This window comes from Anomaloglossus baeobatrachus, chromosome 12 (assembly GCF_048569485.1).
Source record: "Anomaloglossus baeobatrachus isolate aAnoBae1 chromosome 12, aAnoBae1.hap1, whole genome shotgun sequence".
Lineage (NCBI taxonomy): Eukaryota > Metazoa > Chordata > Amphibia > Anura > Aromobatidae > Anomaloglossus > Anomaloglossus baeobatrachus.
The window spans coordinates 34,839,927-34,855,689 of NC_134364.1; the positions used below are offsets into that span (position 1 = coordinate 34,839,927).

General features: G+C 49.5%; 1 protein-coding gene across 1 annotated transcript in view; it reads right to left on the reverse strand.

Moving 5' to 3' along the window:
* LOC142257844 (putative N-acetylated-alpha-linked acidic dipeptidase) overlaps positions 1 to 15,763 on the reverse strand; it is a 193,230-nt gene that overhangs the window by 65,527 nt on the left and 111,940 nt on the right. The window contains exons 12-13 of the mRNA XM_075330092.1: positions 14,426 to 14,493; positions 285 to 385 (exon numbers count right to left, since the gene is read on the reverse strand). Of these exons, the coding sequence (XP_075186207.1) occupies positions 285 to 385; positions 14,426 to 14,493 (169 nt within the window). The remainder of the gene's footprint in view (positions 1 to 284; positions 386 to 14,425; positions 14,494 to 15,763) is intronic.

Sequence of the window (15,763 nt, forward strand, 5' to 3'; positions counted from 1 at the left end):
AATGTATGGAGTACACAGTGGTGTGGGCGGTTATATATAAAATATATATATATCATTAGAATCAGGCTCTCAGCCCCAACATCATGCTGATTTGGGATACCAGATCTGAAAAGCTACTGACAGATTCTCTAGAATGGCCTGTGGGTAACAGTCTATACAATCTTTTGTAATGAATAACTATAAGAAGCATGCAGACAACTTTAAATGATCACTTTTTTCTTTTCTTTTTTTTTTCCCTGGTTCTTTTTGATTTGCTTAGCAAGTATAGCTATCCCGAGACATACCGTGGGATGTTTGGATCATACAGCGACGGCTGATTCTTCACCCATGTGTCATACACTGTCTTGCGTCCTGCCCGTATCTCGCACGGATTGGGGTTTTTTACCTGGGTAATCAGAATCAATTCTATGGATTAATATTGGCTTTTGTACCATTTTACATCATGTCTAGTAGGCAAAATGTACAAGCTGTATTCTTGTGGGCAAGTCAGACCCTGTCCAGTATAAATACATGGTTAATTCGATAGATACATACAACTTTTCCATGATATTGACAATTTGATATTTTGAGGAATTTCCACCCATTTTCAATCCCCCTAAACTTGTCATTTTCATATCAGCTTAAAGTACAATAGTACAGATTGATTTCCATAACGGAATGACCCACGAGATCTAAATACGTTATGACATAAAAAGATGCTCACAATTGTAACGATCCATTATATAATTGTGGCGCCCCTGACCTGGTCAGGCACCACTGAGTACTGCACCCATGCTGGGGACAGTACAATACAGGTAATCCAGAAGGCTGACCGGGGTGTGGAACACAGGCGCATAGTGATCAGGTCTCACACATGTACCCATGAGAGGACCCCTGGGGATCCCAGGAGGGGGCAAGCCTTCACCTTCACTGGAATAGTGGAGGGGGTAGAGTCTCCATCTCCTCTCAAGGGGTGTGGTAAGAGAATCTGGTTGCTAGGTGGCGTAGGCAAGAACAGGAGAGGAGGAGCAGTGAGTCAGTTAGAGCAGAACTCCATAGGGCTCAGTGAGGAGCAGACCTGTGGGGCTGTTGCTGTCTAACAGCGCCCGCGCAGTGGCTACAGACGGGGGAGAACGGTCAACTAGGAGTGCTGCCTGAAAGCCAGCTTCAGCTAGAGAGTGCACGGAGTGGGAAGTAAGGAGACTGCTAGAGAGCACCAGGCCCAACCGGGCGGCAGATCCCGAAGCGAGGATAGATTCACCTTTCCCTGCTAAACCTGCCGGTGTGGGGCTCTCAAAGCCCACACCACAACACCACAAAAGCCGCAGCCACGTAACCGCAGTGAGGGCCCATAGGTCATAGGAGGCAAGAGGCTGGAGTGGCCTGGTCCGGGGAACAAGCACACGGCAAACGAAGGGGAGAGAGGCTTGGAGCATCTTCCCTGGGTGACCCCCATAGGGACTCAAAGTCGGGGTCACCCCAAACCACCAAGGGCTAAGGAAGGCGAGTCAGTAGTCACCCTCATAACGTCAGCCTGAAGGATACCTGGTTCCTACCTGGTTCATCTCAGCTACGCCCGGGTTACTCACCCTGCCATCTAATGTGAGTAAAAACCCTGAAAGACATCCTGCCTGTGTGGTCATTCTGCGACTTGTGGTACTACAAACCTACACAGGGCCCTGGGGCTTGCCTCACTCTCAGGAGGCTCCTACATCCGACTGCACACACCATCAGCCCCAGGCGTCCCCTAACCTGCAGTGGCGGTCCCTACTGGCCGCAATACTGAGAGTGGCGTCACGATCAAAAACAGAAGATTTCCTACCAGTGACCAGCACCAGCAACGTGGAGTCCCTGAAGGTAATGCACCGACACCGACACAACACCTGTGGGGCTTCACATCTGGCGTCACGAACAGGATAAGGACTAGACCTGTCCAGACAGGTGACCATGTGCCTGGGCGGTCCGCTTGAAAAATTGGAAGCGCCGCCATATTGCCACCATGAAAAGCGCGCTGAAAAACAACAGCAGCCCGCGCTGGAAGAAGTTACCGCCCACGAAGAGGTGTGGCTACCCAGAGATCCCCTGCAGAGTTCTGACCTTGCCAGCTATGAGAGTGGAAGCGTCGAGAAACGGCGGAACAGAAAGGGAGCCACAAGCCTGCTGCTGGGAGAGGAGCTGCTGAAAGAGGCAGAGCAGAAACTGGACAGCTTGTTACAGGAGGCAGCGAAGAGTCCACTGCTGGGAGATCGTGCAGAAGACGGCGCAGAAGAAATGGCGTCTGACCGCAGGAACCCAGAACCAGGCTCCGCTGCCTGGTGGTATCGGGAGCTGGCCCAGTTCTGTGACCGACTGGAGACCCGGGTCATAGAGCAGATCAGAGAAGAACGCACGGAGCTCCTGGAGATGGCTGCGGCGGTGCGGACCTACGAGGAGGGAGCCGCGCGACGCATGTCAGACCGAGCGGCGACGACGCAGGCCCCGATGCAGCCACAGATGGGTGAGTCGAGTGATGCCCCGGCCAGCACAAGTGCCCCGACCCCTGCTGCCACGCTCGCGGTCCCGGAAGAGGCGCCCGGCGCGGCGCCACCGGACCAGGCCGCAGCCACGCTAGAAGCGGCCCGCCAAATCCAGGCTGCTGCAGCCATGCCCCGCCTGTCCCGCAGGGCTCCGACCACCACGGCAGTGCTCATCCGTGCTGCAGGTGTGACGCTGACCCAGGCTGCCACCCTGCTGAACCCGGTCCGCCAAGACCCCAACGCAGCAGCGACGCTCGTCCGCGCCGCAAGTGATATGCTGAACCAGGCCGCAGCCCCGCCGGGTGCGGCCCGCCAAGCTACGGTCACTGCAGCGACGCCCGGCTCAGCCTGCACGGACCCCATCGAGGCTGCGACGCTAATTGAGACCGCGGCTGCAATGCCCAGTCCGGCCCGCCAAGAACCGGCCGCAGTGGTGATGCCCACTGCAACGCAAGCTGCAACCGCGATGCTAGACCAGGCCGCCGCCATACAGGGCGCGGCCCGCCAAGACCAGGCCGCCGCCATACAGGGCGCGGCCCGCCAAGACCAGGCCGCCGCCATACAGGGCGCGGCCCGCCAAGAAAAGACTACCTCAGCATTTACCCCGGCCTGTAAGGCCAGAGCAGACACCGCTCCCCGGTCCACAGAGGTTCCTGATAGGCAGCCCACGGTGGGTGAAGACCCTGCATATTGGCAGATGAGGGCTGACCTGGAGGCCAAATTTCCACAATGGTTGGTGAGCCAGTACATACCCCCTCCGCATACCCCAAAGAGTCTCCTGCTAACTCCTGCAGCAGCTACACCAAAGAGTCCCCCACCTGGGCCGGCTGAAGAGCATCCATCCCCAGCACTGCCACAGCCGGAGTGCCAAGAAGAACTAAGGGGGAGAGGAGGCCAGGAAGCAGAAGGGTTGACTCCGACTCCAGTGCCACCCGCAGCAGATGTGTATTCAGAGCCGGAAATGCTGCCATACTCCCGCTGGGATGAGGAAGACCTGACACCGTCTGTTGACGAAGATCAGCCCCAAGACCTCACCTGGGAGTTTGTGAGCTGCCCTCTACAGAACCCAGCCCGCAAGACACGGCGACACAGAACACAGTGTGCTCCAGCCCCACAGTCTCCAGAGCAGAAGGAAGTCACCGCCAGAGACCTACAGGAGAAACGGTCCCTGAGAAGGGCCAAAAGCCAGGCTAGAGGACCCCTGTGTTATGGCGTAGTGGAAGACTTTAATCTGAGAAGCGGCTATGGATTTATTGTAGCACCTGGCATCAAAAAGGGAATATTTGTTAACAGGAGAGATGTCAGCGCACACCTGCCTAGAGGACACCCTGGCAGAAATCTGAAAATGGGAGATTCGGTACAGTTTACCATGCACCAAGGTGAAAGGGGATTGTACGCACTTGATGTAGCCTTACGTACCAGCAAACCCTACAGCCATCCCATGCCACAAGAAAGACAAGAAAGACAAGAAAGACAAGAAAGACAAGAAAGACAAGAAAGACAAGACAGAGATAAAGAAACAGATACAGAAAAGGAATCAGATGCAGACCAAGAAAGGAAAGACACAGAACCTACAGATGAGGCAACCACAGATGAAGAAAGAGACAAAGAGCAAGAAAGTCACAGGTGCCAGTGCCCAACGTGCCCTCGCCCTAGTGAAAAAGAGGAGTAAAGTAAAGGAAAGTAAGAAGTTACTGTTTTGACCAGTTTTGACAAGTTTTGTTTGCAACGTTTAAGAAATGCGCCCACAAAAACTATTGTGAGAAATAAACTTTAAGGCTATGAACTTGCTATAGCCACAAACTCTCGCAGTGTAAATAGTTACACCAGTGGCACCACCACCAGGGCCAGCCTGTTTAGGGGCTTGGCTCGTCTGCAACCAGGGGGGCCCGTCCGTAGAAAAGGGCCTTGGCTCACCTGCGACCAGAGAGCACGCCTGTTTATGGGGCCTTGGCTCACCACCACAAAGAGGGTACCTGGTCAGCACCAACTGTGGAGGCCGCCTCTGAATCCTGCCAGAAGAGGCTGACGGCGCGGATCCACCAGGCCAGGTATACCCTGAAACCACCAGCCCATGAAAGCCGCCTCTACATCCTGCCAGAAGTGGCTGAAGTTGCGGCCAACGGGAGAGGAAGATTGGAGGAAAGGTCTGGGGAAGTAGATGGCCCAGACCTGGTTACCAACAGGACCGGTGACCTGCCTCCTGAGAGGGTTTTGGGTGGGTTAACGGACTTGTGGGTGGAGGGTGGTGATGTCTGATACCTGGTGCTTTTAAATGTTTTACATGTTTTAATGTTTTATGCATTTTAAAATGTTGTCTTGCAGCCCGAGGACGTGCTGGTGATAACTAAGGGGGAATGTGGCGCCCCTGACCTGGTCAGGCACCACTGAGTACTGCACCCATGCTGGGGACAGTACAATACAGGTAATCCAGAAGGCTGACCGGGGTGTGGAACACAGGCGCATAGTGATCAGGTCTCACACATGTACCCATGAGAGGACCCCTGGGGATCCCAGGAGGGGGCAAGCCTTCACCTTCACTGGAATAGTGGAGGGGGTAGAGTCTCCATCTCCTCTCAAGGGGTGTGGTAAGAGAATCTGGTTGCTAGGTGGCGTAGGCAAGAACAGGAGAGGAGGAGCAGTGAGTCAGTTAGAGCAGAACTCCATAGGGCTCAGTGAGGAGCAGACCTGTGGGGCTGTTGCTGTCTAACAGCGCCCGCGCAGTGGCTACAGACGGGGGAGAACGGTCAACTAGGAGTGCTGCCTGAAAGCCAGCTTCAGCTAGAGAGTGCACGGAGTGGGAAGTAAGGAGACTGCTAGAGAGCACCAGGCCCAACCGGGCGGCAGATCCCGAAGCGAGGATAGATTCACCTTTCCCTGCTAAACCTGCCGGTGTGGGGCTCTCAAAGCCCACACCACAACACCACAAAAGCCGCAGCCACGTAACCGCAGTGAGGGCCCATAGGTCATAGGAGGCAAGAGGCTGGAGTGGCCTGGTCCGGGGAACAAGCACACGGCAAACGAAGGGGAGAGAGGCTTGGAGCATCTTCCCTGGGTGACCCCCATAGGGACTCAAAGTCGGGGTCACCCCAAACCACCAAGGGCTAAGGAAGGCGAGTCAGTAGTCACCCTCATAACGTCAGCCTGAAGGATACCTGGTTCCTACCTGGTTCATCTCAGCTACGCCCGGGTTACTCACCCTGCCATCTAATGTGAGTAAAAACCCTGAAAGACATCCTGCCTGTGTGGTCATTCTGCGACTTGTGGTACTACAAACCTACACAGGGCCCTGGGGCTTGCCTCACTCTCAGGAGGCTCCTACATCCGACTGCACACACCATCAGCCCCAGGCGTCCCCTAACCTGCAGTGGCGGTCCCTACTGGCCGCAATACTGAGAGTGGCGTCACGATCAAAAACAGAAGATTTCCTACCAGTGACCAGCACCAGCAACGTGGAGTCCCTGAAGGTAATGCACCGACACCGACACAACACCTGTGGGGCTTCACATCATACACTGTGAGATTCCTGCTGAGAATTACTGGGTCAGGCTTTACTATTCAGGTCAATCATGGTAATTATCGATCAAACATCTCAGAGATTATTCTAACTCCAAATTAGTAACTATGTGCCATAAATCCTCCACAATAATAAATAAAAGATCAAAAATTCATAAGACGGATAGACACAAACACAAAATTGTGCTAAAAATCTAATATATAAAGCTGAATGTGTGTATGTGTGTGTGTATGTCCGGGATTGGCATCTGCACCGTCGCAGCTACAGCCACAAAATTTTGCACACTCACACTTCTGGACCCCGAGAGCATCATAGGCTATGTTTTGAGGGGAAATTTTAACCCCGCGCTTTACAGTTAGTCACCAAAAAACCTGCCTCCATTAAAGCGAATGGAGCTGGGAGCCACAGTGCAGCGAGAACTTCAGAACAATGCGCAGCCACGCCCTTATTTGGAATGTTGGCTTGTCACAATGCAGCCAGGGAAAGAGGCAGACACAGACAGGGAAAGAGGCAGACACAGACAGGGAAAGAGGCAGACACAAAGAGACAGACAAAGAGACAGACTGACAGGGAAAGAGACAGACACAGACAAAGAGACAGAGACAGACACAGGGAAAAAGACAGACAGGGAAAGAAAGGGAAAGAGACAGACAGGGTAAGAGACAGACAAAGACAGGTAAAGAGACAGACAAAGACACAGGGAAAGAGACGGAGGGAAAGCGGGAAAGACAGACAGGGAAAGAGAGGGAAAGAGACAGACAGGGAAAGTGACAGAGATAGATAGACAGACAGGTAAAGAGATAGATAGATAGACAGACAGGGAAAGAGATTGAGACAGACGGAGAAAGAGACAGACAGTCAGAGACAGACAGGGAAAGAGACAGACAGACAAAGAGGGAGAGAGAGAGAGAGACAGAGAGATATATACAGAAGGGGAGACAGACAGAGAATGGGAGAGAAACAGAGAGACAGTTACTATCCCGGGCGTTAATACATTCTATTTATACATTTTATCCCGGAAATGTTAATACATTCTATTTTGTTAACAACAGTTATTAACCCAGCCGAAGCCGGGTAGTACAGCTAGTATATATGTATATGTATATATATATATATATATATATAATATATTTTATATTTTATATATATATATATATATATATATATATATATATATATATATATATATATATATATATATATATAAATATAATATTTTTTTTTTTTAAAATATTTAATTATGCATCACATAGGAGTTGCACTTATTTATCAACCTATATCTATGTACTGACATACTGAGATTTGGAAACAATAGAGGAGAACCAATGCATTTATTGGCACTGGCTTATACAGAGAATGTAGCACCCCGTAGGAATCTTTTTTTTTTTTTTTTTTTTCTTTCGACATCTTTTTTTTTAGCACCTGTGTAGTTTCTCATCACCCATGTAAAGGGTGACCAATTTCCCTACCAAAAGAAGTGTGTAAATATTTCTGTGGTGATTTTTTAACGTAGTAAATGTTGAACAACTATGGAGTCCTTTATTTAGTAAGCCTCATTTACAACCATTTTTTGCCAATTCAATTTACCTCTGACGCAAGTCAAAGAAACAATCCAGAAATGGATAGATGGTCAAATATGTATAGTAGGAATTTTATTTGACTAATGCATTTGTAATTTTGTCCTTTTTGAAAGTCAAATACATTAGCGTTTGGGTGAAATTTATGTGAACCACCACCACAGGCTCATTTGTTGACAAGTAACTGATGCATAGCTCTCTCATTGATGTCTCCAACATCGTTGGTGGCCATCAATTCTGCTGAGCGTGAATTGACACATCAGTGAACAGCACTGAGGCCCACTGGTCGCTCGTCCAGCGTAGATGATGCCCGTTCCTGGTGGTGTGGTCAGGTACCCTTGCAGGTTGTCTAGCACGTAGACCATGCTGTTGTAAATGGTTTGAATGGTCTGATGTGACACTTGGGTGCCTCTCACCTTCTTTAAATATACCATGAGTTGTATGTCATTCATCATCCAGTTCTGGAGCACATTGTTAACAATGAAGCAGTCATCAGTGTGGAATGTGGCCAAAAGATGTCCTCTTCTCTGCTTTTCTGTGACTCTTCCAGTCTCTCTGTAACTCTGTTGCCACCTGCTGATGACACTCTGTGACACTCTAAGCTCAGTAGCCACTTCCATCTGAGAACATCCTGCTTGAAGCTTCACAATGGTGAGGTACTGTTGATCAATTGTTAGTTATCGTCTTGGTTTCATGATGTCAAAATCTGAACAACATGAGAGGACTGTTTAAATACCAATTCTAATTGAACCCTAACATTTATTGGGTGATTCATGGCTCAAACACCTGTTGTGAATTTTGCCATTAAGCTCCTTGTTGGAGAACAGGAAGTTGTGTGAAAACTACTGAAACATTGAACAGTTGGACATGTGCATCCAAACGTTTCGAGAAAGTCAATATTAACTTCAACTGAAAAAGTTAGGGATATTTGCCTTTAAGGTGAAATTTCATGAGGTTCCTATAAATTTTTATGAGTAGTGTATATAAATCTTTTTTTATACTGCATATGTGCTTTGAATATGGTTTTAACTAAGTATGCCTTATTTATTAATCCTTTGTCATTTCATTTACTTCATATTTATTGTCATTTTTATGCAGTGGTTGCTCTTGAAATCTTTTTTGGAGTTCCCAAACAGCATTAAAGGGCTTGCCTGCTTTGAACAATGGTTACTTGTTAGAAGTTCGGAATAGAAAAAGAAAGGAGGTGGCACTCACCAAGTAAAAAACTTTGTTTATTCTTTTAAACAAGAGACATAAAAAAAAGCACGGAGGAATGCGGGGGGGGGGGGGGGGAAGGGGGGCGTCAGAGTCGACGGCGGCCGCTTTGCGCTCACGGGCGCTTCGTCGGGTTCCTTCGTATTTATTGTAGGGAGCGCGTGCTACAATTTTTCTCCATGTATCGATGTTTTTTTATATGGCCGTATGCATATGGTCCCATTGAGATACAGCACTATTGTATTCGGGATCCCGGGTGAATGAATCCTAAAGTGTGCACAGAGCCTGAGAAGACTGACTCAACTGACTGACTTTACACCTACAATCCTTCTGCTCGATCTCAGTTTGTGACTCTCCATAAATCCAGACAATTTACTGTAAAGGGAACCTGTCACCAGAATTTTAAACTAAAAGAATCCCCTTCTGCAGCTCCTGGGCTGCATTCTATAAAGGTTCATCTTGCTACTGGCCCCCCTTTCGCACCTAAATAACAACTTTATAAAATATTACCTTTTGCTATGGTAATGAGGTTTGCTGGCCCCGGGGGCGGGCTGTATTTCGTCCCTTATTCCCCCTCCTGCCGCTGTTCGCCGTCCCCCAGTGTTCATTTACATAGATGAGGCCTCCGCCCTCATGTTCCGCAGTGCTCCTGAAATCTCGCGCATGCGCAGTGGCACTATCGCGGGACTTAGCACTGTTTTCAAATCACGAGCACCGCCGAGATTATGGGCGCCTACTTGGATGACGGTGGCGATGACAATGTCATCACCAGCATCATCCAAGTAGCCGCCCATAATCTCGCGCCTGCGCAATAACAGTGCTGTCCCGCGATAGTGCCACTGCGCATGCGTATGATTATGGGCGGCTACTATGAACACTGGGAGACGGCGAACAGCGGCAGGAGGGGGAATAACGGATGAAATACAGCCCGCCCACCGGGACAGCAAACCTCATTACCATAGCAAAAGGTAATATTTTATAAAGTTATTTAGGTGTGAAAGGGGGGCCAGTAGCAAGATGAACCTTTCTAGAATGCAGCCCAGGAGCTGCAGAAGGGGAGTCTTTTAGTTTAATAGTGAAAATTCTGGTGACAGGTTCCGTTTAATGGAACCACACCATGTCTTCTTATTTTGTGTTCAATATCACACCAGGAGGAACATCTTTGGCATCTGAAGAATTATCTGTCTGGAAGCTACACATGAGTCATGCTGCTTTTATAGCTCTCTGATGATGATGAAATGACAATATTTGTCTTTCCAGATGACTCCAGATATTGAAGTTTGAAATGTCAAGGATAAATATGTCACGATCCACTTATTCTTTTAAATGTTGCTGTCAAAGAATAGTGGATTGTAAATTCTACTGCATGTGTAAGAGGATGGACTGTGATGGTCGTGTTTCTACCCCTGAAACCACCAATCACGATAATTGCTGTGTAATGTGACTATTGTCATGCATCTTTTTCATATAAAAGGTAAGGGTTTGCCCACTACCAGACTACAGGGGCAGACAGAGTTAATGTTGGGACTAGCCCACTGTGGGAGGGGTTAAAGTAAAGAAAAGGGGACAGTTCCTGCTGAATGGTGTAGTTGAGAGTGACCTAGTGTCAAGAAGAACATTGGACGAAAAGTTCCTCTGCTGTGCACCTACAAAGATACCTCCACATAGAGAGAGGTCCAAACAGAATATAAAACTGAGGAGGTAGTCCCTAATTGTACAAACAATTGTACTATAAAAGTGAACAAATAGAGAAAGGACCAGATTTCAAAATAATAAAAGTTGAAAACTTTATTAGTCTCCTTTGACGCATATAAACATGTTACTGTGCAAGAAGGACCCGACTAAAGTAAAGATAGCGACAAGATGGAAGTGAGGCTATCGAGGCAAAAAGTGAATAAACAACCAGCTACCAGGTGTCTCCAGTCTACATCAAATATTGTTGAGTACATAGGCAGCAAAAATACAGATTGTGATCTAGCGGCAGGAAGATAGTCCTGCACAAAAAATTTGCCTAAGTAAGTCGCACTAAACTTTGTCCTACTATGTGGAGTACCTCAAAACATGGCATGTAAATCCAAAAGACCTTAAGGTAGAGGGGAACAAGGCATAAGCTCAGGATAGCAAGAATGTTGCATACATCTATCCAGGGGCAAAGGGTACAAAAACACACAGTGTCTACCATAAAGGTCAGAGGTCATCAAGTGCAAAAAAGTGTGTAGCACAAAAAGGAACAATGATACTGATATAGCAGCAAGTTAATAAAGGAAGTTAATCTCATCCAGCAATACGTTACACTATAAACACATGTAAAGTCACAAATACCAAATTACCTGGGGACATAATGTAGATGGTGTAAGGAACCAAGGACACAAGGGAGCCAGGCGTGCCTCGAAACGTGTTTCTCTGACATTGGGCTTCGCCAGGAGGTATGAAAAGTCTGCTGCTGCTGAGGCCATATGTATTGGGTAACGAGTAGCAGGAGGAGAGAGAGACCGTATGGGAGATAGCGTGAACCCTATTAGTGGGTTGAGAACAGACGAGGACATTGAGAGGGATCAAGCTCGATCCTCGGACACAGCTGTGGCGCCCCTGGGGCTTCAGTCGCCACAGGGTCCATCCCGGGTAAGGAGGAGGTCATTGCCGGTAACCACCAATTCCACACAACAGTCAGTTGCCCTCCCACTGGGACTGGTAGGGACCTGAGGGTGGCCATCACAATATGAGGAACCTACTTCCCACTAGTTCAGCAAACCGGGAGTGGAGCTAAAGAAGGGGGAACAAGGCGACACACTCAGACAGTAAGAGACAGACAGGAAACAAGTGAGGTGTGGAGAGAAGACTGTTGCTGAGGAGAGAGCTGCGCCATAGCTCCCTCAGGACCGAGTGCAGAAAGCAGGGTGTGGAACCCTAGGCTGGGTACTTCAAGTCCCACCAGCAGAATCTACCGGGCAGAAGATTTCAAGTCTTCTGGCCCACACAAAGTGCCCGGGGCATACTAGAGCCAGGAGCCATGACAAAAGAGCGGCACCAGTAAAGGACTCGCGCTGCCTGCCATATGGGACAGGACCAGAGCCAATACAAGGCAGAGGGTCACTATGTGGCTTCAAGCCACAGAGACGCACGCACACGCACATGAATGCACACACACACACACACACACACACAGAGTGCAGGAAGGAAGAACTCACAGAGAAAAGCGCCGGCTCTGACCTCCGAACTATCCGGGATCGGCTGGGGCCCTTGACAGCGGGATCCGGTACTCCAGAGGCGGTGATACTTCAGTGAGCAAAGAACTTTGATTGCAACCCATGTTGTGTCGTTCAATCCTTCCCGTGCCCTATCCTCGCCCTAGCTGCAAGGCAGCAGGAGACTGCTGATGCACCCCAGGGCTTTGGGGTACTCTGTTGCGGGCTGTATATTACTGTATATTTCACCGGGTGGCTGTTGCCCAGTTCTTTGACCCTGGGGGTCGCTTAAAAGAGAGTATTGTACAAGGAACAAATAAAAATAGTGTTTTTCATGACGCCACTTGCGGTATGTGGCTATATGGGGAAAGCCACCGTTGCAAAGTCTGTCACTGTTGGGGCTGGTGGTATTTTAAGCAGCTTAGATGTGATGGCTCTCAGTAAGTAGAGCTAGGCCCCAGGGGAGGATGATAGTGGTTGTAGTACATAGATGCAGAAAAACAATTAGGAAGGAAGAATTCAGACAACACAGGGGCTGCGGTTTAACTTGTGCTTTTACTCACTGGTTTGGAGATGCTGCAAACCCGGCTGGTGCTGGTCTTTACCAATCCGGTATTCCCTTTTTTCTAGTGCCGGTGTAGTAAACTGGTGAGCTTTACTTCCATGCACCCATTTGTAGTTTGTGGGTCCCCGTGGCCTGGACCGTATTGGGGTCTCCTCCTGTTGTCTCCGTCCTGGCCCATACGGCAGGGAGCTTGAACCTCTCTTGGGTTGGACCTCTGTCCCCGTTCCCAGGTTCCCTCTCTGCTGCTGTGCCCCGGACACTTACGTCGGTAAGGTCCTTGATGGGCCCCTCACCGGGCAGATTGTTATCAGGTGAGCCTGAAGCGTCTTCCTGAACTAGGGCTCTGTACCCCGTCGGTTCTCGGTCCAGTGAGCACTTGCACCTGGTAACCATACTCCTTTTACTCAGCAAGTCACTTTACACTTTGTCAGCACGTTAACGTCTTAGGCCCTGTGTGCACTGGAAATAGGAATTTTTTTGAGAAAATTCTGCAGGCACTGAAAGATTACCGCACCCGTGGAAAAAAAACGCAAAAAAAAATCCGCACCAAAATCCGCATGCGTTTTTATTGCATTTTGGTGCGGTTTTTCCACAGGTTGGTACATGTGTTTTAATGCAATAAAGCACTTTGAAAAAAGGAAAAAAAATAGGTTATTTCCTTCTGATATAGATAGAGAAACAGATAGATAATGGATAGATAGATAGATATATAGATGATAGAGGGATAGATAGATAGATGATAGAGGGATAGATAGAAGGCTAGATAGATGGATATAATCAATAGACTGATCTGTCCTCTATCAATCGATAGATAGAGTCCCTGTGACTGCATTTCTCCCGGCGGTAGTGTGTTCACATTACCGACCGTGAGAAATGACCTGTGGTTACCTCTGCAGGTTCGTTACGAGGCTGCATTCTGTACAGTGTGTCAGACGCGGCTGGATGCAAGCATCGTGGGACCTCGGTGGATTACGCCGGAGCTTTGTGTTGGGGGGTTAATAAAGGGGGGAAAGAGGGGGCTTTTTTGCAATTTTACGATCGATCATACCCGCCCCCGTCGTTTGTACGTCACGGGCAATTAGTTGCCTGTGGCGCACAAAGTTGTTAACCCCCGTCACACGCACTTACCTGCTGTGCGACTTCGCTGTGGGCGGCGAACATCCTCTTCCTGAAGGGGGAGGGACGTTCGCCGTCACAGCGACGTCAAACAGCGGCCGGCCAATAGAAGCGGAGGGGCGGAGATGAGCGGGATGTAAACATCCCGCCCACCACCTTCCTTCCACATTGCCGGCGGGTGCTGCAGGACGGAGGTAAGCTGCTGTTCATCGTTCCCGGGGTGTCACACGGAGTGGCGTGTGCTACCCCGAAAAGATGAGCAACCGGCGCCATTTTAATTAAACGAGATTATGAAACCGAGCGACGAGTACACGACTCACGATTTGTGAGCGATACTGTGTCGCTTGGAGGTGTCACACAGCGATGCCGGATGTGCGTCACAAAAACCGTGACCCCGACGATCTATCGCACGATAGATCGTCTCGTGTAAAGCACCCTTTAGCAGAGATGATGGACACTGGCCCGAAACAGCAAGTTAATGGTGTGCACCTTGCTCGAAGTCAGCTAAGCACACAGAGTCTGCTTTGCGAAGGAGAATGACGCCTCTTTCAGTTGCGCTCATATTCTAAAAATCAAAAGCACCTTGCTAACTGCACCCTGGGAAATCCGGCCTCTTTAGTGAATGAGTTTTTAAGCTGTGGCCTTAAGATCAATTCTTTAGCCCTAGTGGAAATGTATAGACTGTATAATGAATTACTGATATACTGAGCTAATTTTGGCCAGTTCTTGCTATTGTACAGTTTCAATGGATTTACCTTTTTGGCTGCTGCAAACAGAAGTTTATGCAGGATGGGAGTTGCAGATGCAAGGAGGGTGGAATTTCCTGTAAGGAAGAGATGTAATCATGAATCAAGCCATGGTTTCACGAGAACAAGTAATGTCAAGACCAAGCTAAACACACCCGAAATGTTAATAAGATAACGCTATGGCAGCATGAAGTTATTGGCTTAGCTAATGTTATCTTTATATCAGGAATTTAGGAAAGCCATATGGAAATGGAAATCTGCAGAATTGTTTAACCCTATATATGCGAATGTGTCGCCCTGGGCAAGCCAGGGGACACAGAACACAACCACCACACCCCACATCCCAGGTAGGAACACCACAGTCAAAACACAAACCCTTGTTGCCCTCCTCCAGCAGTCTGTTGATGCACACCAGGGGGTGGGCCAGGCGGTTGGCTCCGCCCACCAAGGAGCTCACAGATCTGGAGGCAGGAAGTTACCAGGCAGTCAGCTCAGGGACGAGCTTGAGTAGAGAGTTAAGCCCAGGCAGGGCAAGAGTGAAGTCCAGTGAAGGGCTACAGTGAACAACCAGAAGTGAAAGTAGAAAGGAGAAAGTAGAAAGTGACAGAAAAGCCTGAAGGTCCGTGACTGTGTGTCCGGACGGAACCAGCAAGGTTGACAACGACGGTGACTGTCCGGAGTGGGACGGTTCGGAAGTTCCTGGAAGGACCCCGTTGGCTGTGTGCCCGGTGGTCTGGAGCAGTGTTCCGAAGGACAGTCAGCACCAGGGCAGGGGCCTCTCGGACCCCGGCAAGGCTAGGAGTCGTCAGATCTGCTAAATCCGTTAGTGAAGGGGACGTAGATCTCCCAGCAACAAAGTCCTGATTGACGGCAACAGCCCGACCATTACCGGGGAGACACCGCCACCGCCAAGGCACCAGTTTCCCCAGGGCCAGCGCCTGCGGGCAAAGTGTAGAGCTCCTCCGGCCCAGATTGCAGTCGGGGAGCGGGTAACCGGAGGGAATCCACCGCTACCACCATCAGAACACAAGGTGCAGGGAAGAGTGACAACACCGTTAACTACCGGGAGTGCAGGTGCAACCGTCTGTGGGACCGTCCTACCAGCCGTTGGTTTACCGTACAAACTGTGTCCGTGTCTCAGGCTGAGTGAGTACCACAGTGCCGCAAGGCACAGCGCTGCCCCCGCGTCCCTGCGCCCTCCAGGCCCTACACTTCACATCTCTTCACCAGGCCCCGGGATCACCAACCCCTACCCACGGAGGGGCAACACAACACCTGGCTGCTACCATCACCATCCCCGGGCTCCCCATCCAAAGCAGCGGTGGTGCCATCACCACAACCGTGGGT